The following is a 27,983-nucleotide window of genomic DNA, read 5'->3' on the forward strand; positions in this document are numbered from 1 at the left end:
CTAAATCGTCATCCAAGTTAAGAGAATTGTCTTAAAATATCATTTATATTTTATTTAGGACTAAAATATTACTTAACTATCACTATTTCCTTCCAAATATACTTACACTTCAAAATCATCACTCTCTTCTAAATGACATGACATGTCATTAAAGTCTTTTTTAATAGTAGACTATGTTAATTCATTGAACCCATTTAACAAAAAATGATGGTCATATTATTTTTTAAATTTTTTTATTAGTTTATTAAGAATAAATTTTCATATTTAAAATCTTTTATCATAATGAAACATTTTATTTTTTTTATGTTATGAAGAATACATTTTAAAAATGTACTATAACTTCATCAATTTTGGATACTTATAAACACATACAATCAAAAAAAATATTGATATACAAATCACTCATGAACGTTAATGTACATCAATTAATCATAAGTTGTATAATAAATCAATAATATTAAAGGTCAATTAATTGTCATAATAACACTAATTGTGTATTTTGCAATTCATGCTTCCGATATTTTTTTTTTGAAAATAAAAGGTGAATAATATTATATTTTTTATCCATTAGAAATATTAAATACCTCAAAAAGTCTCCTTAAGTTCTAGTTGATATGTCCTGCCATTAAATCATCATTTTAAACAATAATAGACCTATTTAATCTATCAAACTTATGTCTCTACAAAATAAATATATAAATTAGATGAGAATTTATGAAGATTATAAGAAAAATAATTTAAAAGTCTAGTAACTTTATATATTATCACCAAATAAAATTCAATGAAAAAAATTTATATGTGCACTTATTACCTGATATTTTAAAATTCCTAACTAAATTATTTGAAAATTTTAAGCAATTTATTTTATAAAGTATTTAACTAAATTTTTAAGATTAGATAAAAAAAATTGGTAAGAAAGAAAAAATTATTATTTAACTTTTTTTAATTTTATTTTATTTTTATTCTTTTATTCTATACTATATTATATTATAAGTTTTCATAGAGTTAATCATCAACAAATAAACTAATAATTAATTGAATTTCCTAATTTAATTCAATAATATACATATTAAATGAGATTAATATACTGATTAATAAAGATTTAAGCTTTATTTTCTATAAATATTATTCACTTACTTTTTTAAAAAAAAAAAGAAATTGTAAGTATATATGGATTACAAAGCACCCAAAAAATTATTTTTTTAATAATTAATTGTCCTTCAATGTTATTGATTCATTATACAATTTATGATTAATTGAAGTAAATTAGCGTTCATGAGTAATTTGTATATCAATATTTTTTTGAATGTATGTGTTTATAAGTATTCAAAATTGATAAGATTATAGTATGTTTTAAAAAGTATTCTGCATAACATAAAAATATAAAAGTTTAATTATGATAAAAGATTTTAAGTATGAAAATTTATTCTTAATATATTAATAAAAAATGAAAAATAATATGATCATTATTTTAGTTAAATTAGTTTAATGAATTAAATTAGTGTATTATTAAAAAAAGACTTTAATGACATGTCATGCCAATTAGGAGAGAGTGATGCTTTTGAAGTGTCAAGTATATTTGGAGGAAAATAGTGATAATTGGATGATATCTTGATCCTAAAAAGGGACATTTCATTTGAAAGCATGCAATTGTCAATTTAAACATGATTTAAGAGTTTAGAGAGCATAAGTCATAAAACATAGCCAACATAATCACCATCATATTAAAAGCCTTTTAAAACTCATACACACAACTTATTGAGTAACTATTGTTCATAAAATCATATTCTTGTTATTGTTGTGGAAATAAATCTTAATCAACATGAGACCATGTGAGATATAACATAAGAACCACTATTATTAGCTATATATACGGCTTGAGCCAAAACTTGAAAGGCCCCCTAAACTCCTCATTTGTTACATTCTCGAGATCAATCAAAGCTCGAGGAGCTTGAGAAGGAGCTCCTTGGTTCACATTGTCTTCATCATTCCTTCTAGCAAAAGCCCTTCGAGTAGTCGTATCATGTAGACCATCAGATAAGGATAAGAAGAAAGACCTTATAGAGTTAAAATTTATCGCACGACTTAAGATTAATGAAAGAAGTGAAATTTCCTAAGCATCTTGTAGCTTTTCATCCATAAATGTGGCGCGCTTCATACTCATGAACATGACTCTACTAGACATGGCTTATGAAACATAATCCAAGAATCATTCTAAACCTTGTTCTCTGATTACCAAGTTTGTCATGACCTAGGAGTACCCCCTAGACGTAACATGGCGTATAGATACCCAAAGGACTCCATACAAGACACATAGTCTTCATAACATAAGCAGTAGAATAATAATAATATAAACACATTCCAAGTCTACAAATTTTCATAAGCGAAAGTAGAAGTCTAGACACTTTGTCTCAACATAGCTATCTATCACAATCTTGAATAAAATAGGCTCTAGCCCATACAACATGTCTAAAAATGGAAAGTACATGAAATGAAACTACAACATAAGAAAATTCGTTCACGAACCATGAGAACTCACCAAGCTCGGAAAACAATCAAGTCCAAGTCTAGCCACGAGAATGATCACCTCAAGAACCGAACCCTACACTTGGGAAAATTGTAGGCAAAGTAGGCGTTAGTACAAAATGCACCAATTATAATAACCATGCATGAAAACATTGAAAACGTGTTAAAAGGGACATTTCATTTGGAGTTTATGCAATTAACTAAGTTAAACATGATATGAGAATTTAAACTCATAAGTCATAAAACATGAGTCAACATAGTTATATCATCTTTAAAACCTTTAAAAACTCATACACGAAACTTCTTGAATAACCATATAGTTCATTATTCATGTTTTTGTTCTTGTTGTGGCATGAGACCGTGTGATCTTAACATGGAAAGCAATGACTCCCACACCGAAAAGGATTAGTCTGCTTGCATAAGGTAGAATCGATAACTTTAGCTTAGGTGGATCCACTAGCTAAATAACATATGGGGTACATAGTTTATGGGATAATGAGATTGCTACTAAAAACCAAGCCTCGAATATCGTCAGGGCTTTCATCTCAAGAATTTGCTTCTAAGAACTAGCCTCAACTAACGTGAGAGCTCCCATCTCATATCAGTATCCACTCGGTGCTAAGCATAAATTCTCACGGAGTACTTATTAAGTCTTGCCTGAACTCATATTCATGGAAGAATGTCTTGACAATCAATCCAAGCTTAGTTCATATGATAGCTCTTAGATCATGTGTGAGAATAACTTTTCACCATTCATGTCTACATATAAATCTAAGATTCAATTAGATAAGAAAACCTTTCAATCTTAAGATCTTCATTATGTGATAAAACATTTCACATCATATTTATACATAGGTGTGTATATGAAAATGTCCGTTCAACAACACAACAACAACATCATAAGCATTGACACTTCACTTTCAAAGTGTTCTTAAAGCATTTACATCATACTTTTTCCTTCCAAGGTTCAAAGCTCACTTTCAATCAACACATCTAGAATTCAAACATTAGACATGAATATCATCATAATTCAAGTGACTCAATCACCACATACATAATTTCATGACACTCCTCTTTCATCAACAAAGGCCCACATCATAAGATCACAATTGAGAAATATGAAAATTTCATGGGTTCTTTAGGATTCATCATGAAAACCATTGGAAATCATCAAATCATGCTTAATATAACATAATCCAACCATTAGAACCAAGTTTGAAAAGAACCCATGACTTTGAAATCAAATCCTAACATTTTGGAATTTCTATCTTTTGAAATTGGAGATTTAAAGAGTAATACATGGATGAAAGCTATCTATGGATGAAAACTACCATACCTTAACAATAAAGCCCAATGGATTTGATATGAAGAACCTTCCTTCTTGAATCCTAACTTGAATCTCCTTCTTCTTCTTCCTTAAGTTTCTAGAGAAAGAATATTTTGGGAGAGGATGAACTTTGCAATTTATTTGGATTTTGGAAATAATGAATTAAATTGGTGAGTTTTAATTTAGAATTAAAAATATAATGACCCTAAGTTAAGGCAAAATGACCTCACTTAATTCTAACTTAAACTGGAATTATCCAAAACACCATCCATTTTAAGTGGGCTGCCCAAGTACCACATGGGGTCCCACGAGTTGTGGTCATGACCACAAGCCGTGGTCTCCTTCGTGGACCTTGAGGTAGTGGCTTGGCAAAAGTGCCATTAGCCCCCAAGCCCAAGGCACCTTCATAGAAGGTTCCACAACTCGTGGTCCTTGCCACAAGCTATGGTCCCTCTCATGGGCCTTGAGGCAATGGCTAAGCCACCTCTCCTCCAGCCTCACACATCCAACTCTCCTCCATGAGTCGTGATCTTCACCACGAGCGGTGAAGTGGCTTGTGAAGAGGGGTTAATTTCGGGCAGTTTTGGGGAGGCTGCTGCCTAGCCCACCAAGAGCCATTCCAAGGGTCGTGGTCTTGACCATGAGACGTGGTGGTAGGTAGGGCAGTGTCTACCCAAGGTAGGCTGCCCTAGACCACTTTCTTGACCCTTGCCCTCCTTCCTTGACGTTAATCCTCACGTTAAGCTCTAGTTTAGCCAACTGATTTTCGGGGTGTTACAAGATACACGTTATAGTTAAGTGTCTAAGTTAATTATTCGAATAATTTTAAAAGACGGCAAAATGACTTCAGCTTTTTAAATATTAAAACCGAACACAATTTCATGACTCAATAAATTTCCAAATAAAGTGTAATAATATTCCTAAATATGAGAAGTGTAGGAGGTAAAGTGGAAATTACTGAAGTGAGAGGGGTCAATAATGCTACTTTCGAAGACTAGAAAGTAGAAAGGAGGAGTAGAATCTATTTTTTGCTTAGGAGAGTGACAGTGAGTCCATTGAATCATCAATCCTCAAACTCTGAGAATGGCCTATGACTCCGAAAGTTCGTCTTCCACGGTTCGTCTGAATATCGGTAAGCCTTGCTCTTTTGAATCTACTTCCCTAGGCATTTCGGGCATTAAGAATTTGTAGTGATGCTCCATATTAAGATCTAGACGAATTGATTTCCAATTCTGTAGCTACACAAGGATTGATATAAGGTTCAGTTTTAGAAGTATTACTCTTTCTTAGGTCATGAATGTATATCTCAAAAAGTTGGTTTTAGCACACAGGTTTTCCTTTTCTCATAGTACACTGAATGATGCATAAGGTACAATATTAGAAGCAGTAATCTATTTGGGTCAGAAATGAGTATAACAGTTACATTAGTTCCAATCTTAGACATCTGAGTTGACAGAAATGAGATTTCTCTTCCATTTCTTTCTACAACATAAAACAATTAAGAAACATTCTGCAAGATTTTGGAGTCTATAGACTTGTTGAATTTTGCTTAAATTAAAGTTCCAACTAAAATATTGGAGGTGGTTTCCATTTAAGTTCATCCCAGGGATATTCTCTTTTCCAGCTGGATTGCGTATTTTTTTGTATTAATTATTATGTTTAATATCTTTACTTTGTTACTTGAACATGAAAGGATAATACTGAAGAATTGTAACGCAGGAAAATGATTTTGCCTTGTCATTTTCTCACACACATCTTTTTTGGGCTGATTTTTATGAGTGATTTAAAAAATTTTCTCTAAAGGAGGAAGGAAGTTTTGCACTACACTGGATACCCTCACACAACGTGAGCCAGACTCGATGCTCGCTGCTATGTTTAGTGGTCGTCATACTATCTGCCAGGAGTCAGAGAAGGTACATGTTATGCACACACTCACTTCTTTAATTACATAAGGCACATTGCAATTGTCTCTCAGATGTTGAACTACAGTTAGAGAAGAGTATCATTCATAGTTAATGAAGGAGGATGGAAGTTAGCCTGTTACTTTAATTTTGGAAATTTCAAGTATTTTCCATGACCTGAGAGAATGGGGGTTTTCTCTTATCCCTTGAAACTCTGATCTATATCATACCATATACAATGATGTGAAGTAGAGTGCTGCAAGAATTTTAAACAATTGGTTGTGCATTCCATTTGCTGCAATGGGTCAAGCAAAATCCTTGATTGGAAAAAGCAAGACGCCAAGACCACTGGTTGCACATAAAAGCACCAATTCAGATTCAGTTCCTTCTCTAGTCAGAGTTTATCTCCCAAAAGAATGGCTGTCATGCACCTGCCTCCCCCTGGAAAGGGAGCCACTTTTCGTTCTTTCATGTCTAACAAACTATTCTTCCGAGGTTTGATGGTCTCATCTATATGTCTCAACCTAAGTTAAACTTAACCCTTGTTACTCTGTTTGCTAGCCTATATAGGTTTTTGGTTTTCTGTACATCAAATCTCTAAGTTGTGAGAAACGTGCTGATTGCTTCAAGCTGTTGCACCTCTGTTACTTGTCTCAAAAAAAGAAAACTGTTGCAACAAATCAAATTGAATAGAAATTTAATGGTCCATCAGTTTTCGTCCTCTCCACCTCTTCCTCCATTTCTCCCTTCAAAATCAGGGCAAGCCTTCTTTTGGTCTTCCCCACAATTTTTTTTCTCTAAATTTAGTCAATATCTCCACTTCCCATCGTCTCTTTCCATTGTTCCTGACCTTATGCAACCTCAACAATTTCAACACCAACCTTTGATTGGATAAATGGAAGTGACCTTGCTGATCAAATCAATAAATAAATCATGTAGGAATGGGTTAAAGATTTTACTAACATATGCCTTTTTAAACAGTTCCTGGGAGTCAGAGAGAGGCTTATATTTAACTGAATAGGTTTAAGTATATATGTGAAAAGAACACCATTTTTTTGTGGTATCTAAGTAGATCTGATTGGTCAAACTGAAGAGACAAACTAAGGAGGATATACCTATCTATAAGATGAAAACATTTTTTTTATAAGGAAAATAATTTAATTGTTAGTGGGACAATCTCTCTACCTTTACAATGTAGGAATAATGTTGCGGATACAAAGAAGATTACACTGGGTATGTTGTTTTTAGAGTAGAACTCCATACCCAAGGATGTGGCCTAGTGGTCAATGAAATGGGTTGAGAACTATGAGGTCTCATGTTCAAACTCATCAGAGACACAAATCACTAGTTGTTTTCTTCTCATATATCCTAGCCTTGGCAGTCACCTGATACATGACGATGGTGGGAGGTGAAAGGTATCCTATGGAATTAGTCGAGGTGAGCGCAAGCTTGTCCAAACACCACGGTTATAAAAAAATGATTCTCTACAAAAGACTCCGATTTATCTATACATATAGGAATCTTTGGGGTGCACCAAACTCGGAGCAGATTTTGTCCCACCTCGTAACCATCAGAGTCCTTCCCCGCCTTATTGTTCATATGTTGACACTTTCCAGTAGCAAGAGTGAATGTTCTAACCTGTTCACCACCTTCAGAATTGACCCCCACAGATTCTGCAAGAAACTCCGATGTGGAACACGTAGCTGGAATGGACCCACTTCGGAATGAAAATTTTTGGCCCTTAGAGTTGTTGCAGATGAGAGGCACCTGGTGAACAACATTTAACAGGCTAATAGCTTTTCATAGTCTTTCACTAGAATGTTCTCTTGACAATTCACAACTTATTCCTAGGCTGAGTTTGGACAATATCATTTGTTATGCATAATGTAATGCCATATCATCATTCTGTTTTTAGGCTAGCTATTCTTCATTCATCGATAAACGATGTTGAACCAAATGTGAAATGTAAAGCATACATCAGAATACGATCCATGTTTATGTATCCTATGATGGATCTTATAGTAAGAGAAAAACACCTTGTTGTGTCACTGTAAAAAAGAATTAGACAAAAGAATCCAATTTGGATGTGATCCATATAAACCGATTTTTTATTTTTTGATAACTAACATTTAGAACTCCCGTTAATAAACCAAAACCATCTGATGACAAGAAGTACAAGGTGAGTAATATTTTGCTTGGAGGCCAATTGATTCGGTTTTCTTGAAATCAACGAGTGGACTTGAAACCATAGATCCATTTTTGTGATCCAGCGACTCAGACACTAATCCTTTATCTCACTCACACACTGCTGGCGAGTGATCTTTGTTATTGTGGGATTAGTCAGAATAAGGAATACTGTAGTATTCATGAACATATTTTTCATTAGTATCCCATTACTGATGTCTGATAGTTCAAAGAGAAAATGCAGCTTGCCAAAAGCTTCAATGTATGTGATAAAGAAATTAAGCAGAGTAATATGATCTTGCACAGATTAGAATATCCCTTTGTTTTTTTGATAGTTTTTTAGTGCACCCACGACTCACAAGATAGATGACTAGACCTCTTTTTTAGAGAACCATAATTTTGTGTGGGTTCTCTACTCTTTCGCATACTATATACTGGTCTTTTTACTTCAGAAGATCAATAAAATAAAAGGAAACAAGCTAAGAAAGTACCTTGAACTTCTTGTAATTTTGTATAAAATTAAAAAGCACCAATCTTTTCACCAATTACTTTATGAATCTCAATAGTTTATTCATTTCTTTGGAAATGGAGTGCTGAAATGTCAGTACAAGATGCGATTTTTAAAACAGGTTCACGTGAAACATAAACAAGCATGTACAAAAACTCCAAGGACTCTTACATTTTTGCACTTATTTTCTTTCTCTGCTCTTTTTGTGTTTTCTTTCTCTGTTGTGTGTAATTAGATGTTACATCATGTTAGTCTTGACACTAGGTCGCTCTGCTTTTGTGTCTAGTGTTCTCATAAGGTCAATGATTTTGATGTTTAGTAGTTCAAATTTGGACAGTTCTAGATAAATTGTGCAGATGCAAAGGGTCCTAAAATACTGGTTGGTTTTGGTTACCACTTACCATAATGCACTATGCATTCATCCTTATTAGGAATTAGCTCGGAGGCTTGTTCATTGGTATTAGCTGGTTCTTTAGTTTCTGGAAATGTAATTTATATCTCATTCTTGTCAGAAAATATATTTATTATCTTTGACAGATATCAAGTTCATGCTCCTTCATGTTGATCTTTGGAGAAGAGACATCTATGGTCTAGTTTTCACGACTTCATATCTCCTTTCAATGTGTTTTTGCAGGGACACATATTCGTTGACAGGGACGGAAAGCACTTCCACCATATCCTTAATTGGTTGAGGGATGGTGTAATTCCACCCCTGAAAGATTCTGAATATGCTCAGCTTCTGCGGGAGGCGGAGTACTATCAACTCCTTGTAAATCCATTATCCTCTTCTAGTGTTTATCGTGCACTTGTATATGTTTTGTGTTCTAAATCACTCATATTGCCATGTGAATGTGGTCATTAAGATTTAAGGGCAGATTTTGTTTGCTTGAACCATGTGCCTGTACCTTGTGGCAGTCTATGATTGGAATTGCTTTTCTTAGTTTTTCGAGCCGTGGAGATACTTTTTCTGTAACTTTTTGGTGTTTCATGTAGGTGATATACTTTTCATTCATTTGCTTATGCTTCTTAAAGACCTAGGAGAATGTTATATTTAGCCTCTTCAAATAGAACAGGACCAGGTTTTTCTTAGATCATTGAACTATTTGAGATATAGATTGAGCATGCTTGAGATTTTCTTGGTTATAAACCAATATTTCCTGAGATAGGGAACCAAAGTGCTACTTGTCATGGTTTCCAAACCATCGATATTGACACACCCACTGAATAGTTGTGCTTTATTTCTTTTGGGGAATCATTTCTTGAATATATATGTTAAATGGAAGATATAGAGATGTCAGTTTAGCCATTATACAGATGGTTTGGCATATCTTTGGGTAATGCCAAAATCTGGGAAGGAGTTGATGTTCAGCTGGAAGAGTAAAGCTCGAAGAAGAAGCCACAATGTGTGGAATGTAACTCCTCTTGCTCTAATGGGGGTCATTTGGAAAGAGAGGAATATGAGAGTTTTTGAAGGGGTGGATATGAGCTTTGTTCAATTGAGAAGTAGTCTCCCATCCTTATTTTCTTTTGGTGCACCCATGTAGTTCCTTTTTGTATGTGTTGTGATGTTTTCAAAGGTGCGCTTACGCCCTGAAGCGTAGCTCAAAACATGTTGAGCGCTTTGACTTGCTAAAATATGTGTTACAGTGTCGTCATCAAGGCTCTACAACATACTTTTTTCTTGCGAATGAGCATTTCCTGAAGAGGTGACAGTAAGACATTCATATTTCACTCTATCGTAATACAATCAATTTCTTCGTCCATATATTTGTTTTTCATGCTTAAATTATTAGTTTCTTCGTCCATATATTTTGTTTTTCATGCTTATAATTATTAGTCTTGGACTATATTTATATATATATATATATATTTGTATGTTTTCTTCATTTGTGCCTTTTCTCAATAAAACCCATGCTTTCTTTGCGCTTAAAGCCTCAACGAACCTTAGCGCTTTTTTGCACTTTTCGCTTCTGATAACATTGGTTTGTATAGAGGATTGGTTCGAAGTTGGTAACATTGAAGAGGACCATTTTCTTGTAGGTTTCTCCTTTTTGGTATGCCTCTTGTATACGGCCATGTTGGCCTTGTTATTATCAGTGATATCTTTTACTTGATAATTTTTTTTTCTTCCTTTACTAAAGAGGTATGTTGTACTGAAATGTAGCTATTTGGGAGTTACAAATATTTTCTGACAGCTAAAGTAGTTTGTGTGTCTGCGTAGTTGTTAAGAGCTCTTAGTTTACCTATTTCTTTTCAGGGTCTAGTAGATGGAATTAAATCTGCCCTAAGTAAGAGGAAGGAGGATGAGGAGTTGGGTACTGAATTGACACGCATTGACATTATCAAATGCATACAGTCTGAGAGAGTCAGATTTCGGGGAATTAATCTTTCTGGTCTTGATCTTTCGAAGTTGGTAATAATTTAGTGCTAGACTATTTCATTTCTTTTTGTTCGTAGTTGCAGATATGGATACTTGATCTAGACTTCTTGCATTACCATCTTGTTGTCTTAATAACTATGCTCATTTCCTCATGTAGTTTCTATGCTTCATAAAGAGCTTATGCTTCTATGGGCATGATCGCCATCTCCTCATTGTTTTATGTTGTTTTTCTGTGTTTTAATAAATAAGAGAAGCAACCATTTAGTCAAAGAGGTTATGACAAAGGACAAGTTGTCCTCAAGTAAGATAAGTCTTACATTAAGAAAAGGGTGCAATTACATGCAACTCTGTTTTCCATTTACCCCAAGAAGGGGGAAAAATTTGAATACAGAGTTGATCTAATCTAGAATTGAAGGAATGTCCCGTCGCCTTACTCCACAAATTATAAAAACACTGTTAAGAGACTTTTTGGGATTTGAGGTTCAGGAGGAATTTTCACTATTGGGAGGTGACTGAGCTTCAGAGACGGCTAGTTTTACTTCAAAAGCAATGTAAATCAGTCAACAAATCTGATGTTTTTAGTTGAGAATTGGGGAATAACAAAGTGTTCTCTGTTAAGTTCTTTTATGAGAAGCTCTTGGGTCGGGGCGATGAGGGTTCCCATATGCTTTGGTCCGGATTCTTAAGGTGCCGAGGAAAGTATGTTTCTTCATGTGGTTAGCTACCAGTAGAGGGGTTATTTTGACGGCAGAGAATCTTGGAAAAAGAAAGGTTCTCTGCTTGATCTGGTATTTTCTTTGCAAGGAGGCTGGTGAGGATGTGGATCAAACTCCGTTACATTGCAAATATCCACGAGGTTATTGGGGGATATATTCAGATGGTTTGACATTTCTTGGGTAATGACAAGATCTGTGAAGGAGTTTATGTTCCAGTGGAGGAGTGAAGTTAGAAGAAGAAGACACAAGGCATGGAATGTTACTTCTTCTGCTCTTTTGTGGGTCATTTGGAAAGAAAGAAATATGAGAGCTTTTGAAGGGTGGATATGAGCTTTGCCAATTGAGAAGTAGTCTTCGATCCCTTTCTATTTTGTGCACCCATGTAGTTCTTGTTTGTATAGAGGACTGGGCGTCTTTTGGAGAGAACCATATTTTGTAGGTTTTCCCCCTTTTTTGGTATAAAGCGATGGGCAAGATATTTCTCCTTTTCTGTGGGCAATAGGCAAATGTAGCTCATTGCGAATGTAGATTATTCACCAGCAGAAAAAGCTTCAGCTTTGGTAGATTGCATGATGACCTTTTCTGCTTCCTTTTGCTTCCTACGAAGGTAAATAGTCAAAAAAGTTCCCCGTAGAATGCGAGCGCTGAGGCATTCATTGAAACAAAGAGAGGAACGGAGTTTGGACTTCAATCTTCATGAACATAGCATTTGGTTTTGTGCTTGAGTTTGGAACCGCGGAAGGCCAAAATCAAGGCTTTTCCAAATTTCAGCTACCGAAAAACTGAGCCCTGGAAACCAATCACTGAACTGAACAACCAAAGTTACAAATATGCATAACCTAAACCGACGGAATAAAGCGAAAACTGATTTGGTCATTTTTCTGGTCTTACGCACACCCCTACTTTGACTTTATCCGTTAATAAAATAATTACCTTATCCAAATTCATGTTCCTTACAAAGTGGGATATTCCAAAAAAGGAAGCTCATCTTGATAGCATCAGATAATGACTTCTTTGCTCTGTTTTACTGCAGTACAACCCCCCATCCCTTCTTTTTTGGCAACTTGGGAGAATCTCCCTAGCATTTGGCTATGTCAGATGTGTTGATATCATTATTCATATGATTTTCTACAACTTTTTAATTAGTCAATGATATCTGTTCTATGTGCAGGACTTGTCGTTTGTGGATTTCAGCTATGCATGTCTAAAAACAGTGTTCTTCTCACGTGCCAATCTTCAATGTGCAAAATTCAGGGTATTATTGCTCAATTAAATGTCTCTGAATTTTCAACCGCAGTTAGTGTGTAGATCACTGAGAATGTTGTACTTCTACAATTAGTCATAATACCTTGGGAGAGTGGGCATCTAACGTTAGCAGTAAATTTCTTTTATTTACACTTGTGATAATAGTCTAGAATCATATATAATTCTGAGTGAGAACATAGTAGTACTGCACTCTCTGTGGATGAGCTACTTCTTTACAGTTTTGGAGGTTTGTTTTGATGAAGGGAGAAAAGTTCTGAATTTGATGTGCTCTCACTTTAGCTTTGTTTGACTGAAAAATACTTCTAGGTCTTTCTACTTTTGCAAGATTAAGAATTATGTTTCGCAGTGTTGCAGCGGTCAACCTTAGCCGAGCGCTCAACTGGAGCTAATTGGCATGCTTCAGTCCTATTGAGGTTATTGATGAGAGATGAGTGTCTTAGTAGCCAATTTCACAAAAATGGCTGGACTGGGGTTTGACTAGGTTATACCAGCTAGATGAAAGGTTTGTAATCTTGTTTGGCTGCAGCATAGGAAGGAAGAAGTTATGGAAATGGTTAGCTATGGTACAGGACCCTTCATTTTGTCTTTAAGTATCCTCGTTGAATGGGCATCACAAGTGTAACACCTTGTTGGATTGATAGCTTTTGCAGATTCTCATACCTCAGTCAGTGATTTCTAGTCTTCTTTGCAAATTGTCTCCTTTTATTATGCTAAGGGGTGTTCTGGACATTATTTTTGAGTAAGTGGTAGTTTGTATAACAAATGTACACGATTGTATGCCTTATATTGGGTAAAAGAAGTTTTGGAGATAGTAAGCAATGTTACATAGAGACATAGACTCTTAATTTGCCTTGATATACCAATGATGACTCGGTATGACATAGTAATATCATATTGGACTGTGTGTGGTTAAATCTCATTCCTGATTCCATATAACATAATCATAAGCACACCCAAGGTTAAGGGTGTGGCCTAGTGGTCAATGAAGTGGGTTGAGAATCATGAGGTCTTCGGTTCAAATCATAGCAGGGACAAAAACTCTAGGTGGTTCTTCCCATCTGTCCTAGCCTTGGTGGATAGAATTAACTGATACCTGTTGCTGGCGGGAGGTGGCAGGTATTTGGTGGAATTAGTTGAGGTGCACTCAAGCTAGCCTGTACACCACAATTATAAAAAGATAATAACATAGACATAGGCATATCAATTTATCTCAGCCTTGCTAATTGTCTCATTTGGTGCTGAGGGTATTTGCAAACATACTTCAGACAAAGCTGGTTGTTTCTATAAATTTAGTGCATAGTATTGTCTGTTTACTTGCAGTTAGAAAAAATGCACATTGTCTTTGGTGTAGCCATTGTACATGGCTGGCAACTTTTGGTCTTCATCAATGAGAAGTCCTTGCTTACAAATCTAGAAAAAGGATAAGGAAAAGGAAAAGATAACTTTTATGCAGTGATACTCTTGGTTGGATGGTGGTATATTCAATGTCTTTGTTGACGAGGGAGTGGGACTCTAGGAACATTTGTAATTCTAAGCTCATTACACTAATACCTTTCCATGACTTAGTTACTAGATAATACTATTTTTTTTCTTGATTGTTCTTTAACTTTTGTCGCAGGATGTTGATGCCGAAGCTTCCATTTTTCACAATGCCACATTGCGCGAGTAAGCTATAGCGCATAATCTTTCGGTCTCCACATTTTATGTAGATCATGCATAGTGTTTGATCATCGTAACAGTGTTTGATTTTTTGAAGATTCACCCTCTTTATATCCTCTTTTTAGCAGGCTTTACATGTTTGTGTGGATTAAAATTTAAGCACATAATATTATTTTCAAGCCCATCTTTACTGTCAAGTTGCAACCTTAGTGATTTCATTTTGCCTAGGGAAGATGTGAATTCACTGGAGCAAATCTTCGTGGAGCTGTATTAGCTGGTGCTAATCTTCAAAGTGCAAATTTACAAGGTAATGGTTATTACAGACTACAGAGTACAGATTTGTTCTGAAACTAAACGGTAAGAGTGATTTCTTCATGTGGAGTTCTGCAGAAGTAAGACTACAATTTATAACCAATAATTTGTGTTTCTTCAAGTTTGTTGTTACTGTATTTCGAGCCATGTCTAATCTCCTTATATCCTGAGAAGAAAAGAAAGGGAGAATAGAAGGAGGTAGAGAGACTAGAAAGGGCTGGGGGGTGGGGAGGGGGTGTTGAGAGAATGAGAAACAGCAAGAATTACTTGTTTCTTGGAAGAGAGGTATTCTTTGGGTAATTTTTCTAGCATCAGGCACTCCTATGGAAGTGTGCTATGTTTCTGTTCTACGGTGCATCATGCATGTTTGAAGTGTTTTGTGCTAGAACCTCAAATGCTTACTGTTAGACAGGTAGGTTATAATGTTTGAAGTAGGTGTATTCTGAACTTATCAACTTATCAGATAATCAACGTATCTACCTTCTTTGCTCTAAGTTGCCCGGACTCTTCACTTTCATTATAAGTTGCTGTTTTTGTTTCCCAGTGTAAAGTATGATGAATGATCTGCTTGTTATCTAGATATCTATTATTTTTCTTACTGTTTTTCTTCATCTCCCTGACATTTATTACTATGATAATCTTCCTTTATTTCCATACAGATGCTTGTCTAATAGGCTGTAGCTTTTGTGGGGCGGATCTTCGTTCTGCTCACCTACAGGTTAAACTTCTAAAACTGTAATGTCTGTTGCTGCATCCTCTGTGGATCCTTTTAAATTTTTGACATTTTTACGTGTTTTCTTGACAAGATATTCTACTACAGCTTCATTCTCTGATGCACCTAAATTATATAAAAAAAAAATTATATCTTTGTTGGTAGAAAGTGAACTTGTAATGATTTGGAATAAGGCCTAGATTCTTATTCTTTGCCTAAATCCTCTCACTTCAGTTTTACAACTCTATTTAGCATTTATATTTTGAAGCCTGTTTAATGTGCTGAATTACTGTTTATATTTATTCCCAGACAGCTGATCTTACCAATGCCAACCTCGAAGGAGCTAATCTTGAAGGTGCAAATCTGAAGGTAAAAGTTATGCATGTAATACTATTGCCTAAATTCACCCAAGGTGGAATAATATTGGATACAGAAGCAGCTATCAAAACTAAGTTAAAAGTATTACTCTGGTGAACATGCGACTTTTGAACTATTTTTATTGCTCGTACTTCACTCATCCAACCTTAATTTATTTGTGCTTCTGCTAAAATCCTGCAAAGTTTCTTTAGAAGTACTTACCCAGAGGCCAAGACTGTTAAAATATTTTTATTGCTTGTAATTCACTGGAAATTATCTCAAATGATCATGTCATTTCATTTCTGTTATTGTGTTAAGATTTCTGCTAATCTTACTAACTGTTCTTTTCACAGTAATTGTTAAGTACTTTATGTAAGTCTTGCTTCTTTCTTGGACCACAGTTTCTTGCAACAGGAACAAGTGACCTTCCGACAGCCTAATATACCTAATTCTTCTCCGCACAGCTTCAAAATGCTTTTTTGACACAATGAAAACATTTTAGATATTATCCTAACACAATAATGCATGGCCTTCTAATCGCCTCAAAAGCGATTCCTCCTCGTGTATTATGCTAGTTATCTTGGCCTGACCTGCAGAGCTGAAAAATTGAATGGTGAAGGGTCTAACCACTAGGGGATAAAGTTTTACAAGGCACAAAATGTTTAACTTGAACTGACAAGCATACCCATACACCACCTTATAAGGTGTGCAACCCTCCATCCCTTCTGATGTGTGATGGGTTCTACATTACTTGCTTACCGATGTCACCCTAACCTTCTTTGTCTTCACCTGGACTGGCCATTCCATTGTTTTATAAGGCACTTGCTAAACCCGGTTTACTATACCACCTAAAGTATAATGCAATAAGATTTCTTCTTTCAGTCTCAAACCAATAGGTTCTGCCAATCCCCTCCAATAACTTGAGTAAACGAGTTTCCCAAACAGTCAGAAAGATATCTCTCACCAATAATCAAATTTTTATTGAACTTTGCAGTCAAGGATCGCTCTCTCTCTCTTTCTCCTTTTTTTCTTTGGGATCTATAAATAGTAAGTGCAGTCATTAATAAAGGGGCACCAAGGGTTTTCAGATCCTTCTATATCGTCCAAAAATACAAATAATAATAAAAAGTGAGTTCTATGAATGAGAAAACGACCAAATTAGTCGTTGATGTATACGGGTTGAATTATTTTGGTCCTTTATTGATAGTGTCAATTGAGTAAGCCTAAAGAGCAAAGATGATTGAGAATCACTCTTGAACAGCTGAACTCAAATCTTCCAAGGAAGAAGATGAATTGAGAGAGAATTTCTTATTGATCTGCAGATTGATTCTTTACAATGAACTCAACGAGTATATGTAAGAAAGGACAACTGTCCACAAATCAGTTATAACAACTTGTAACCGACTTCCTCTACAACTATTACAAATCACGTGTCCCACTTAACAGACTCAAATACAAAATTAACAACTAATAAGATTTCTAATCAATTGACATGTAACAATATTCCCCCTCTTCATCAAATCCTTGAGCTCAAGGATTAAAATGTGGAAACCGCTGGGTGAAAGACTGATAATCCTCTCAAGTGCTATCGTATTCAGACGCATTGAACCATTTAACTAATTACTGAGTAGCAGGCCTGCCATGCTTCTTGATAATCCTCCTATCAAGAACTGCTTCTGGTGTCAAGAGGATGTGACCAGCATCAACATGAACCTCAGGGAGGGTAGCAGAAACTATATGGGACCCTAACTTCTTTTTGAGCTGAGAAATATGAAAAGTAGGGTGAATTCGAGAGGCAGGGGGTAATTGGAGAGTGTACACAACTGAACCCACCCTTGCTATGATTCGAAAAGGACCAAAAAACTTGGCTGAAAGTTTTTGGAAACTATGAGATTTCAATGATGTCTGTCTTTAAGGATGTAACTTTATGTAGACCCAATCCCCAATTACATAAGACCTATCAGTTCTTCCTTTGTCGGCCTGAGATTTCATTCGACTTCGGGTCTAGCTAAATGAGACTTTAGGCATCTCAAGGTAGCCTCGCTAGCTTGTTAGCATGTCAAGTTGGGAGTCGAAAGGCATGTATGGAAGGAGCGGAGGAGGTGTTTGACCATAATCAACAACATAGGGTGTCATGTTAATAGCAGAATGAAATGAAGTGTTGTACCACCATTCAGCCAGAGCCAACCATTGGGGCCATTCCCTAGGTTTCTCAAACATCATGCACCTGAGATAACACTCAAGACATCTATTAACAACTTCAGTCTGCCATCTGTTTGAGGGTAGTATGCAGAAGTGAGCAAGGTAACCTTCTGCAATTTGAACAATTCTTTCCAAACCTGCTTGTAAATACTGGATCTCTATCAGAGACTATAGTTTTTGGCATGCCATGGAGTTTGAATACCCCATTCATGAAAGCCTGAGCTACCTCCACTGCAGTATAAGGGTGCCATTAAGTGAGCTGCCTTGTTCTACCTGTCAACTACCACAAAAATAACCTCATGTCCATCGACCTCAAGGAAGACCCTCTATAAAATCCATCGAAATATCTTGCCACACTTGTTTGGAATTGTTAGAGGTTGAAGAAGGTCCGCTATGCTACATTTTCACCCTTGCACCTCTGACAAACATCACAACACCTAACATAGGCATAGACATCCTGTTTCATTTTCTTCCGGTAAAAATCCTGTTAAAGCCTCTGTAAGGTGGCTGTTATACCAGAATGACTTCCAGTAGCACTGTTATGGTATAAAGCTAATCTTTCCTCACTGTAGCCACAGAGCCTACCATCATCTTACTTTTTCTACTCAAGATCATAGCATGATAACTGTAGTAAGGTTTAGTAACAACTGTAGTCTGAATGGAAGTGATTAGTTTCTGTAGCACAGGATCCTGCAACCACGAGTTCTTAACATCTTCAAGTAGTTGAGCTTGAACCCCAGAGATGCTACAAAGCTGGATGGGTTCCTCTCTTCTAGAAAGAGCATCTGCAACAACATTGTCTTTGCCTTTTTTTATAGGAAATAAGGTAGTCATAACCAAGTAGTTTGACCAACCACTTCTGTTGGCCAGGGGTGGTAATCCTTTGCTCCATCAAATATTTGAGGGGTTGATGATCAGTTTTAATTATAAATTGCCTACCCAAAAGATAAGACCTCCACTTCTGGACAGGTGACACTAGTGCTAACACTTCCCTTTCATAAACTGATAGGGCTTGATTCTTCGCATACAACCTTTGACTAAAAATGCTATAGGTCTGTGATTTTGTGCAAATACAGCACCAATACCTCCTATAGAGGCTTCCGTTTCCACTATGAATTCTGTGGAAAAATCTGATAATGCTAACTCTGGTGCTGAAGTAACGGCCAGTTTGAGCTTGTCAAAAGCTTGAGAAGCAGCTTCAGTGCATTTGAGATTTCCCTTCTTCAATAAGTCATTCAAGGGTCTTGCTATAATACCAAAACTTTGGATAAACCTCATGTAGTACCCTGCAAGTCCCAAAAACCCTCTCAATCCTTTTAAAGTTGTAGGTTGGGGCCAGTTCACAACAGCATCTACCTTGCTTCCATCCATAGCAACCCCTTCTCGAGAGATGATATGACCTAAATAGTCAATTTGTTGAACCCCAAATGCACATTTGATCTGCTTCGCATACTAAACATTTTCTAGAATAATCTTGAAAGTTTCCCTCAAGTGAGAAAAGTGATCAGTCCACTTAGAGCTGTAGACAAGGATATCATCAAAGAATACTAAAATGAACTTTCTGAGATGAGGAAGAAAAATCCGATTCATCAAGCTTTGAAATGTGGAGGGGGCATTGGTTAGGCCGAAAGGCATGACCATAAATTCATAATGAACTTGATGGGTTCGAAAAACAGTTTTTGGGATGTCAGGCTCAAACATCCTAATCTGATGATAACCTGATCCTAGATCCAACTTAGAGAAATACTTTGCACCATGTAGCTCATCTAACAATTCTTCAATCAATGGAATGGGAAACTTATTCTTGATAGTACGTGAATTTAGTTCTCTGTAATCAACACACATTCTCCATGAACCATCCTTCTTCTTAAACATGACTATGGGTGAAGAATATGGACTGGTACTAGGCCTTATCACTCCTGAATCCATCATCTCATTGACCAGCTTCTCAATCTCATCCTTCTCAATTGCAGCGTATCTGTAGGGTCTAATGTTGATAGGAGAAGTGCCTTCCTTCAAGATGATTCTATGGTCATGATCTCTTGATGGTGGTAATTCAGTTGGTGCCTTAAACAAATCATTGAAATCTTGCAGTATCTCCTGTATGTCAGCTTTATCCTTACCAACTTCATCACAAGTGTTTATAGAAAAGAAACTTCCTGGTTCTCCACTGTACTCCTCCCCTAAATACATACCCACAGAAATCAAGCATAGTTCTGCTGGTTTAGCTAACAATTTATCCATGCCACTCTGCTGTACCAGCTTAGCTGCCGGAGGTTTGATACCCCTCAGAGACACCTTGTGTCCCATGATACTGAACTCCATTTTAAGTTGTTTGAAATTCCACGTTATATCCCCCAAGGTAATTAACCATTGGACCCCAAAGACCATGCTACACCCTCCAATAGGTAGCACTAACATGTCAGAATCGAATGAGACCCCTTGCATTTTCCAAACCAGCTTCTTACATGTATATTGACAATGCATCTTGTTTCCATCAGCCACAGACACAGGAAAAAGAGAGATAGCAGTTAAAATACATCCTAACCCTTTGGCAGTGTTTAAATCCAGAAAATTGTGAGTACTCCCTGTATCAATTAGGACTTGTACAGCCTTGCCCTTAACAGATACTGTTACTCTCATAGTCCTAAAGTCATGCAGTCCATTCATGGTATAAACAAAAACATGAGGCAGAATAACCCCCTGATCATCAGTCTACAGGGAGTCGCCTATCATAGTCAAGAATTCAGCAGGGTTTGCAACAACTTCCTGCTCTACTTCCTCAACACCCTCACTGTCCTCCTCTACTTCTATAGAAAATAATTGTTCTTCTTCTTACGAACATGGCCATACGCATACTTTTCATCACAATTAAACATAGTCCTTTGCTCCTCCTTTCATCCATCTCATTGACATTTTTCAGGTTAGGTTTGGGGTTATTAGAGAAGGTCGTGGAATTTTTGGAAGGGTTTGGATGACTTCTACTAGATTGGTAGGTGGATCCATAAGAAAAAGTGGGAGGATTATCAAATCTGGGAGTGGTTTTGGGATTGGAAAGCACTGAAGATCCAGAAGATACTTGCTGCTGGACAAATATGGCCTGCTCCTGTATTCTAGCTAAGTTAACTGCCTTAGCTAGTGACCTTGGTGCAAGCATTTTAACAGGTAAGCCAACTTCTGGTTTCAATCCTCTAACAAAGCAACTAACAACCTGATCTTCTGATAGTTCAACCCTAGTGAGTAATTCATCAAAGAGATTGACATAGTCTTGAACAGAGTTTACCTGTCTCAAGTCCTTGAAGTCGCTCATTGGATCGTCGAATAGTTCAGCCCCAAACCTAGCATAGAGGCTTCCTACATACTCAGTCCACCTTGGCCATTCCCTTGACAGCCTGTGCTTCACATAAGATTGGTGCCATTGGAGTGCCTTGCCCTCGAAGTTGCAAGATGCCAGCTTAACTTTTGAGTCTTCCGGGGTTTCGTCTACATCGAAAAAATTGTTCACATTTGTAAAGCCATTCCTTCAGTCCTTGTCCATCAAATTTAGGGAAATCCATCCGGTAATTACGGGTTGGCAATTGATAATTTCCAGGTCTATTTTCGCCCTTAGGAATTCCTTCAGCTGGGGGTCTAACACCGCCATGGGTGTTCATAGATGTTGCCAGCAATCTTCGAAATTTGTCAATGGCCTGAGCCACACTAGCATCCACAGACTGTCGAATCTTCGCGACAGAGCTGGTTACTCCTTCCATGGAGTGTTTGAGATTGTCAACCTCCTTGCGCAGCTCCTGCATCTGAGTGTTGTTATCTCCCATTGCCACAAATCAGAGAAATCTCTTGCTCTGATACCAATGATACAGTGTCAATTGAGTAAGCCTATAGAGCAAAGACGATTGAAAATTGCTCTTGAACAGCTGAACTCGAATCTTCCAAGGAGGAAGATGAATTGAGAGAGAAGATAGAGAGAAAGAGAATTTCTTATTGGTCTGCAAATTGGTTCTTTATAATGAATTCAACAGTATATGTACGAAGGGACAGCTGTCCACAAATCAGTTATAACAACTTGTAACCGACTTCCTCTACAACTATTACTACTCACGTGTCAGTCATGTGTCCCATTTAACAGACTCAAATACAAAATTAACGGCTAATTCAATTTCTAATCAATTGACATGTAACATTTATATATACCTCCTTATTGAAATAGTCCTTGATGTATATAGAAAGCTGATCATATTGATCCTTAGCCCTAAAACAAACAGTAAAAGTAAAAAGTTCCGTTAAATTTAATTGTGGGTTACTTTGAAATTGACACCTGACAGACCCTTTCTCCCGCAATCTTCTTCCTTTCACCATTAAAGGTATGGTCCATCTTCAGTCCACCCACCAGCCATTCTTATAAGAACAGAAAAACACACTACACTCATTTCTTATCTCCCTCTAAACAATAATCCCCAGCAGCTTCCATTTTCATATATACATATATATAACAAAAAGTGAGACTGCTAAAACAAATGTGACCTAAGTAAATCAGATGATACATTCCATTCCTCTTCCCAGGAAAACTCCAAAACCAACTCTCTTCAAATTTTAACCAACTATTCTCTCTTTTTATAGCTAGATATGGGAAGAATATAGCTTTCTTTTTGTTTTGTCCTTTTTAAAACTAATGATTGATATACAAAACGTTACCTTTATCAAAGAAAAAAAAAATGATAGTCTTTTCATGTATTTTTCTATATCATTGTTCAGATAGAAGGGTGAAAACTGAATGGACAGAGGTTAAAAATCGATATCTTCACAATGTTATTTGAAAATTGAAGAGATTTTTGTGTGTCAAAAAGGATTTTGGTAATGAAAAGAAGAATAAACCAACTGAAAATTGCAGCAGAATTGGCGTAAGAAAGACGATTGAGGTAGAAGGGGTCTGCCACTTGTCAATTTCGAGGCACCCACAAATAAGTTTAACAGAAATTTTCATTTGTACAGTTAGTTTTAGGGTTGGCAATCAAAATGATCATCTTTTTATATACATCAAGGATTATTTCAATAAAAATAAGTATATATAAAGGACCAAAATAGTTCAATCCGTAAACATCAAGGACCATTTTGGTCATTTTCTCTACTACGAAATATGAACTATACAATAGCCTACTCATCTAAAGATCATATGAAATGAGTCAGCTACTCTTATTATATTTCCTTTTGAGTCCAAACAAGAGTCAGTTTCCTTTATGCCTCTTAATTGATTTTCCACTACTTATTCCAGGGTGCGAAGTTAACCAATGCAAATCTGAAGGGTGCAAACCTTCAAAGAGCTTATCTTCGGCATGTGAATCTTCGTGATACAGTAAGTCATATTACCACTGCCAATCAGTTGGGCTTTGTAATAGCCTACTTATCTATCCTCAATTATGTTGATTCTGTGAAGCATATGTGGAAATTTTTAGGAAAGAAAAAACAATTGCTTGAAATAAAGCCAGATTTTCATTCACTGACAAGGATTAACCTTTTCCCTGGCCTTTTGCTGGATCTTCTTGTAATCCAATTCACCGATGAATTTCCATCTGGAAGGAAAAAAAGTTGATAATGTGAATCAAAGTTCTCTTGAATAATAATAATTATATTGGAATCTCTGTGATATCCAATGGAACCTTCGCCTTTGAACTTTAAACTACATATAGGAAATGCATTTCACCTCACCAACCGTTGGGATGTAGTAATCATAAATTTCTAAAGATAAGTAAATGACACTCTCTACCACTATAAACCATCTTTCCTGTATATCTGTCTTTCAAATTCCTTTTCTGACTCAAACCATTGAGTTTTTGGGCGTTCATATGGCTACTATCCCACGAATTCATTTCAACTTCAAGTTGCTATCTTGGAGTGTTTAAATAATTTTCCCAACCTCAATAGTTTTCTTGTGCTGTCTTGCATATTTCTGATTGTGACTGCTAAATTGTACTGTATTTTCTATGTATTATATGTGTAAAGAAGCATGAGAGGTTAACATCAACATTTTTGAATGTCTAGCTCAGTGTTATCAAAGGCGTGCTTTAAGCGCGCTTAAGCCCTGAAGCGAGGCTCAAAACATGTTGAGCGCTTTGCCTCGCTTTATGTGCGCTTCAGTGTCGTCATCAAGGTTTTAAGACAAACTTTTCACTGCTAATGAGCCTCATATGAAGAAGTGACACTAAACAATTAATATTTTATTATATCATAATTTTTTTTTCAATTTCTTTGGTCATAAATGTGTCATTCATGTTCATAATTTCTAGTCTTGGACTAAACATATATATTTGTATTTTTTTCTCCCTTTGCGCCTTTTTTCATTAAAGCCCACGCTTTATTTCCGCTTTGCGCTTAAAGTCCCCACAGACCTTAAGAGCTTTTTTGTGCTTTTCGCCTTTGATAACATCACTCTAGCTCCAGAACAGTATGTACATTATGTTGTTTGACTACTTAATGTCTCGTCAACTAAAAAGGCTGAAAGGCAGAATATTTTAGTTATGAATATATGGCATTTATGAAGTTTGTGAGATACCTATCAAACTATGTGCAAAACTTGCTTGGTAATTGTTGCTTCCAATTGCACACACTAGTGTACGTGATCGCACAAGTAATTTAGTGGCTCTAAAAGAGCCGGATTATCGAACCCATAAGACTTGTCTATTAATTATCTTACTAAATTATACTAGTCTAATTATTTATTCAAGAGTGCCAAAAGAGTTTGATTTATAAATAAAGAATGCAAGAATTGAATACTAAGATTACCTTTGTATGGGGAAATTTCAGGGCTGCAACATGCTTAAGGTTTCATGTATCACATCTCATGTGATGAATCAACTATGGTTATCAAAATTACTAATTTACATGGTTGATTTTATGATCATAACTTCCCGACCTTTAATCGCCTACTCCAATTGACTTTCTAACTACATCTTTGAGCGGAGATAGACAAACTCAATTGGCGAGCATTTATATTTCATCCTATTTAGTAGCTAAGCTCAATGTTCATCTCAATTTTAATCTTGAACATGAATCTAAACAAGTGATATGCAAGAGGGATCGAGCTCTTTGTATTCTTTGGTCTATCTATCCCTTCATCTCTCGAGTCCAAGAATAGACAATATGTTTATTTCTATGGTGATCAAGCATGAAATACTAAAACCAAAATTCAAAAGTAATTTGAGTGAAGCCAACATTAATTCAAAACAATCGATGTTCAAAAATTACTCGTAGTCGCAACCCCACAACAAGGGTCTTTAGCTACTAATGTCTAAGAAAGCAGAAGAAGAAAAAGAACCCTTACAGTGAAATCTATTTCTTGCCTTCTGCACTTGAAAAAGAAGAAGCTCCCCTACAAAAGAACCCTAGGGCTCTATTTATAGTTGCGGAAAATAATCCCTCCTAATTGATTCGGACTCCTTAATTTTCAGAATTTTCTTCGGGGTGTTCGTGGGGCAGCTCGCCACCATAGCGCCGAGACTGCTGGGGCAGTGTGTGAACAGTACGGCAAAAGTTGGCTTCAGTAGTTTAGGCCCTGGCGCGGTGCACCTAGGCTGCTCCAGGGGTGTTTTTCTTCAGTCATTTTTCCTTCACTCCCGTCACCTCTTATTTAGCTCATATTCCTTTAGGAGCCCCTACATGTGCTAATCATGTAGGTTAAGTGCGCATTCATTGGAATACTTTATCAAAACCAGTGTTATCAAAGGCTCTCGTAAGCCTTAAAGCGAGCTCAAAATGTGTTGAGTGTTTCACCTCGTTTTATGTGCTCTTTAGTGTCGTCATCAAGGTTCTAAGGTAAACTTTTCCTAGCCAATGAGCCTCTTATGAAGAAGTGAAACGAAACGAAATAATTAATATTTCACTTTATCGTAAATTTTTTTCAATTACTTTGGTCATATATTTGTCATTCATGTTTATAATTATTATTTTTTGGACTAAACATATATATTTGTGTTCTTTTCTCCCTTTGCGCCTTTTTTCATAAAGCACATGCTTTATTTGCGCTTAAAGGCCCCATGGACCTTAGAGTTTTTTGCGCTTTTCGCCTTTGATAAACTGATTAAAACACAACAATTATCATAAAAATGTCCTCGAAACATAAGTCACATGTGGGTAAATCGTAGTGTATGGGCATATAAATATGCCCAAGATCAGTAATTCCTTAAATCTTGCTCTCGGATGATCAAGTCTGATTCCTTCCAGAGAGGCACCATTGAGTTTTTTTATACTAGAGTTTAAGCAATGAATTTCCATGAGCACATCATCCCATATTAGCGAATCTGATTCATGTCTGTGATCTTTATTTGCCAAAATGTCTGCACACTGATTTGCTCCCTCCAGATGTTGATAATATTTGCTTTCTCGACTTCCGGGTATCTGCAATCCTCGATAATAGCCTTGGAGGATGAAACTGAATGCCGTCTTCGTTGATAAGCTTAACAAGAAGCAAACAATCTGTTTCCACTTCTAATTATTTTATCTCACTGCCTTTGCTAATTGTAGCCCTTGTTCGACTCCTATTTCCGTAAGGAAGCTTGAGTTAGGTTTTATCTTACATGAATATCCCATTATCTTTTTCCCTTGATTATCTCAGTCTTCCAAAAGCAGCATCTCCAGTTTGGGTTTTCACATTGCCATCAATGTTCAGTTTAATCTTTTCTAAACAAGGAGGAGACCAAGTGAGTAATAGTCTTAACTTCAGATAAGAAGTTCATCAAGGAAATATTTCAACAATTTCCCAAGCATAATCACTATTATGTGCAAAGATCTGTTGATGGACGTTATTTTTTCCAATCAAATTTCTATTTCTTTCTTTCCATTTGCCAAATAGATGAAAATGTTAGTGTAACACAGTAGGAGATCAATCAATCCATTCAAGCATAAGCATAGCATTCATTTCATGAAATCAATCTCATTTTGGGAGTGGAAACTATCCCAAATTTATCTACATTTTTTACTAGTCCTAATAATATGTGAAAAGTCCTCCTTTTCATCATCACATCATTCGCATTTGTGGAAGTCAATTATCTTCCTAGTGGATCTAAGGTTGTTATGTCTTACAACCCATATGAGTTTTTTAGAAAAAAAAAAAAAGAGGGTCTTACAAGTCACATGAAGCGTCTTATTTTCCCTAGATGAAGTTTCCCTGGTCAATGTCCTATCATTTGAGTTGTGTATCCAATTATGCTTCTGTTGATCCTTGGACTAATCTCCTTTTACCACTGCATTCAATATAGAAATGTCTGATGTAACAAATTTAACCATAGTAGTTAACTGATGATGGTATGTTTTGGTATGTTTGCCTAGTATATAGGGAAAGGGATGAAAGCTTGAAGGGTGTGATTCAGCTCTGTTGCTTAATATTCTCTGCTCGCCATTTTATTTTATTCTAGTTGGAACTAAATATTTCTCTCTTTCTCTCAGCATTTGGAGGGGGCGAAGCTTGATGGTGCCAATTTACTGGGTGCAATCAGGTGACACACAGATTTGTTCTCATCCCAAACCTCTACAAAAAGGATTTGTATAGCAATAGTATCAAGCCTTACATGTATTGACCAACTATTTTAGTTTAATTTGGTGGTCTAAATCTCAATTTAATTATCTGCATGTGTGTAAACCCAATTTGTTTCAAACCATTCTGGCCTTGTAAAAATGTTTTAACTTGTCAAATCTGAGATGATCAAACAAGAGGTACTTTCCAAGAAGAATTGAATAGGCATAGAAGGGTTTAATGATTTGTGGATCATGCACTATCCCACAAGTCTAGTTTAAGTATATATGAATGTATCCAACTAATTACACAGTAACATCCTTTCAGTGCAGAACACTGAATGATTGCTCTAAACGGGAACGAGCAAATGCCCTACACTTCCCAAGCCTAGTACATAACATGGATCACATATTGTCATTTCTGATTATTAT

At 36.2% G+C, this 27,983-nt stretch overlaps 1 protein-coding gene and 1 long non-coding RNA gene across 6 annotated transcripts; one reads left to right on the forward strand and one right to left on the reverse strand.

Annotated features, from left to right (window-relative positions):
• Nucleotides 1-1,701: 1,701 nt before the first annotated feature.
• Nucleotides 1,702-4,020, reverse strand: LOC104649831 (uncharacterized). The gene is made up of 3 exons (XR_743656.4): nt 3,863-4,020; nt 2,540-2,602; nt 1,702-2,006 (listed from the first exon to the last, which is right to left on the reverse strand). It is a non-coding gene; the product is annotated as an uncharacterized lncRNA (long non-coding RNA).
• A 763-nt stretch (nt 4,021-4,783) lies between these two features.
• LOC101252446 (FH protein interacting protein FIP2) lies at nt 4,784-27,769 on the forward strand. Of its 5 annotated transcripts, XR_003244157.2 has the most exons (12): nt 4,815-4,985; nt 5,657-5,766; nt 9,081-9,215; nt 10,704-10,859; nt 12,714-12,797; nt 14,427-14,473; nt 14,701-14,774; nt 15,439-15,497; nt 15,801-15,860; nt 20,974-21,215; nt 23,320-23,400; nt 27,486-27,769. XR_003244157.2 is itself a non-coding variant. In XM_004249038.5 (11 exons), the coding sequence occupies exons 1-11, from the start codon at nt 4,937-4,939 to the stop codon at nt 27,537-27,539; spliced, it is 909 nt and encodes a 302-aa protein (XP_004249086.1). In that variant the 5' UTR covers nt 4,784-4,936; the 3' UTR covers nt 27,540-27,769. The 5 variants fall into 5 exon arrangements, 3 of the variants coding, with proteins under 3 accessions (XP_004249086.1, XP_010327729.1, XP_069146767.1); XM_004249038.5 differs by lacking the exon at nt 20,974-21,215 and having other exon boundaries at nt 4,784-4,985; XR_002028782.3 differs by lacking the exon at nt 10,704-10,859 and having other exon boundaries at nt 4,813-4,985.
• Nucleotides 27,770-27,983: the final 214 nt, after the last annotated feature.

The sequence above is a fragment of the Solanum lycopersicum genome, chromosome 10 (assembly GCF_036512215.1).
Source record: "Solanum lycopersicum chromosome 10, SLM_r2.1".
Lineage (NCBI taxonomy): Eukaryota > Viridiplantae > Streptophyta > Magnoliopsida > Solanales > Solanaceae > Solanum > Solanum lycopersicum.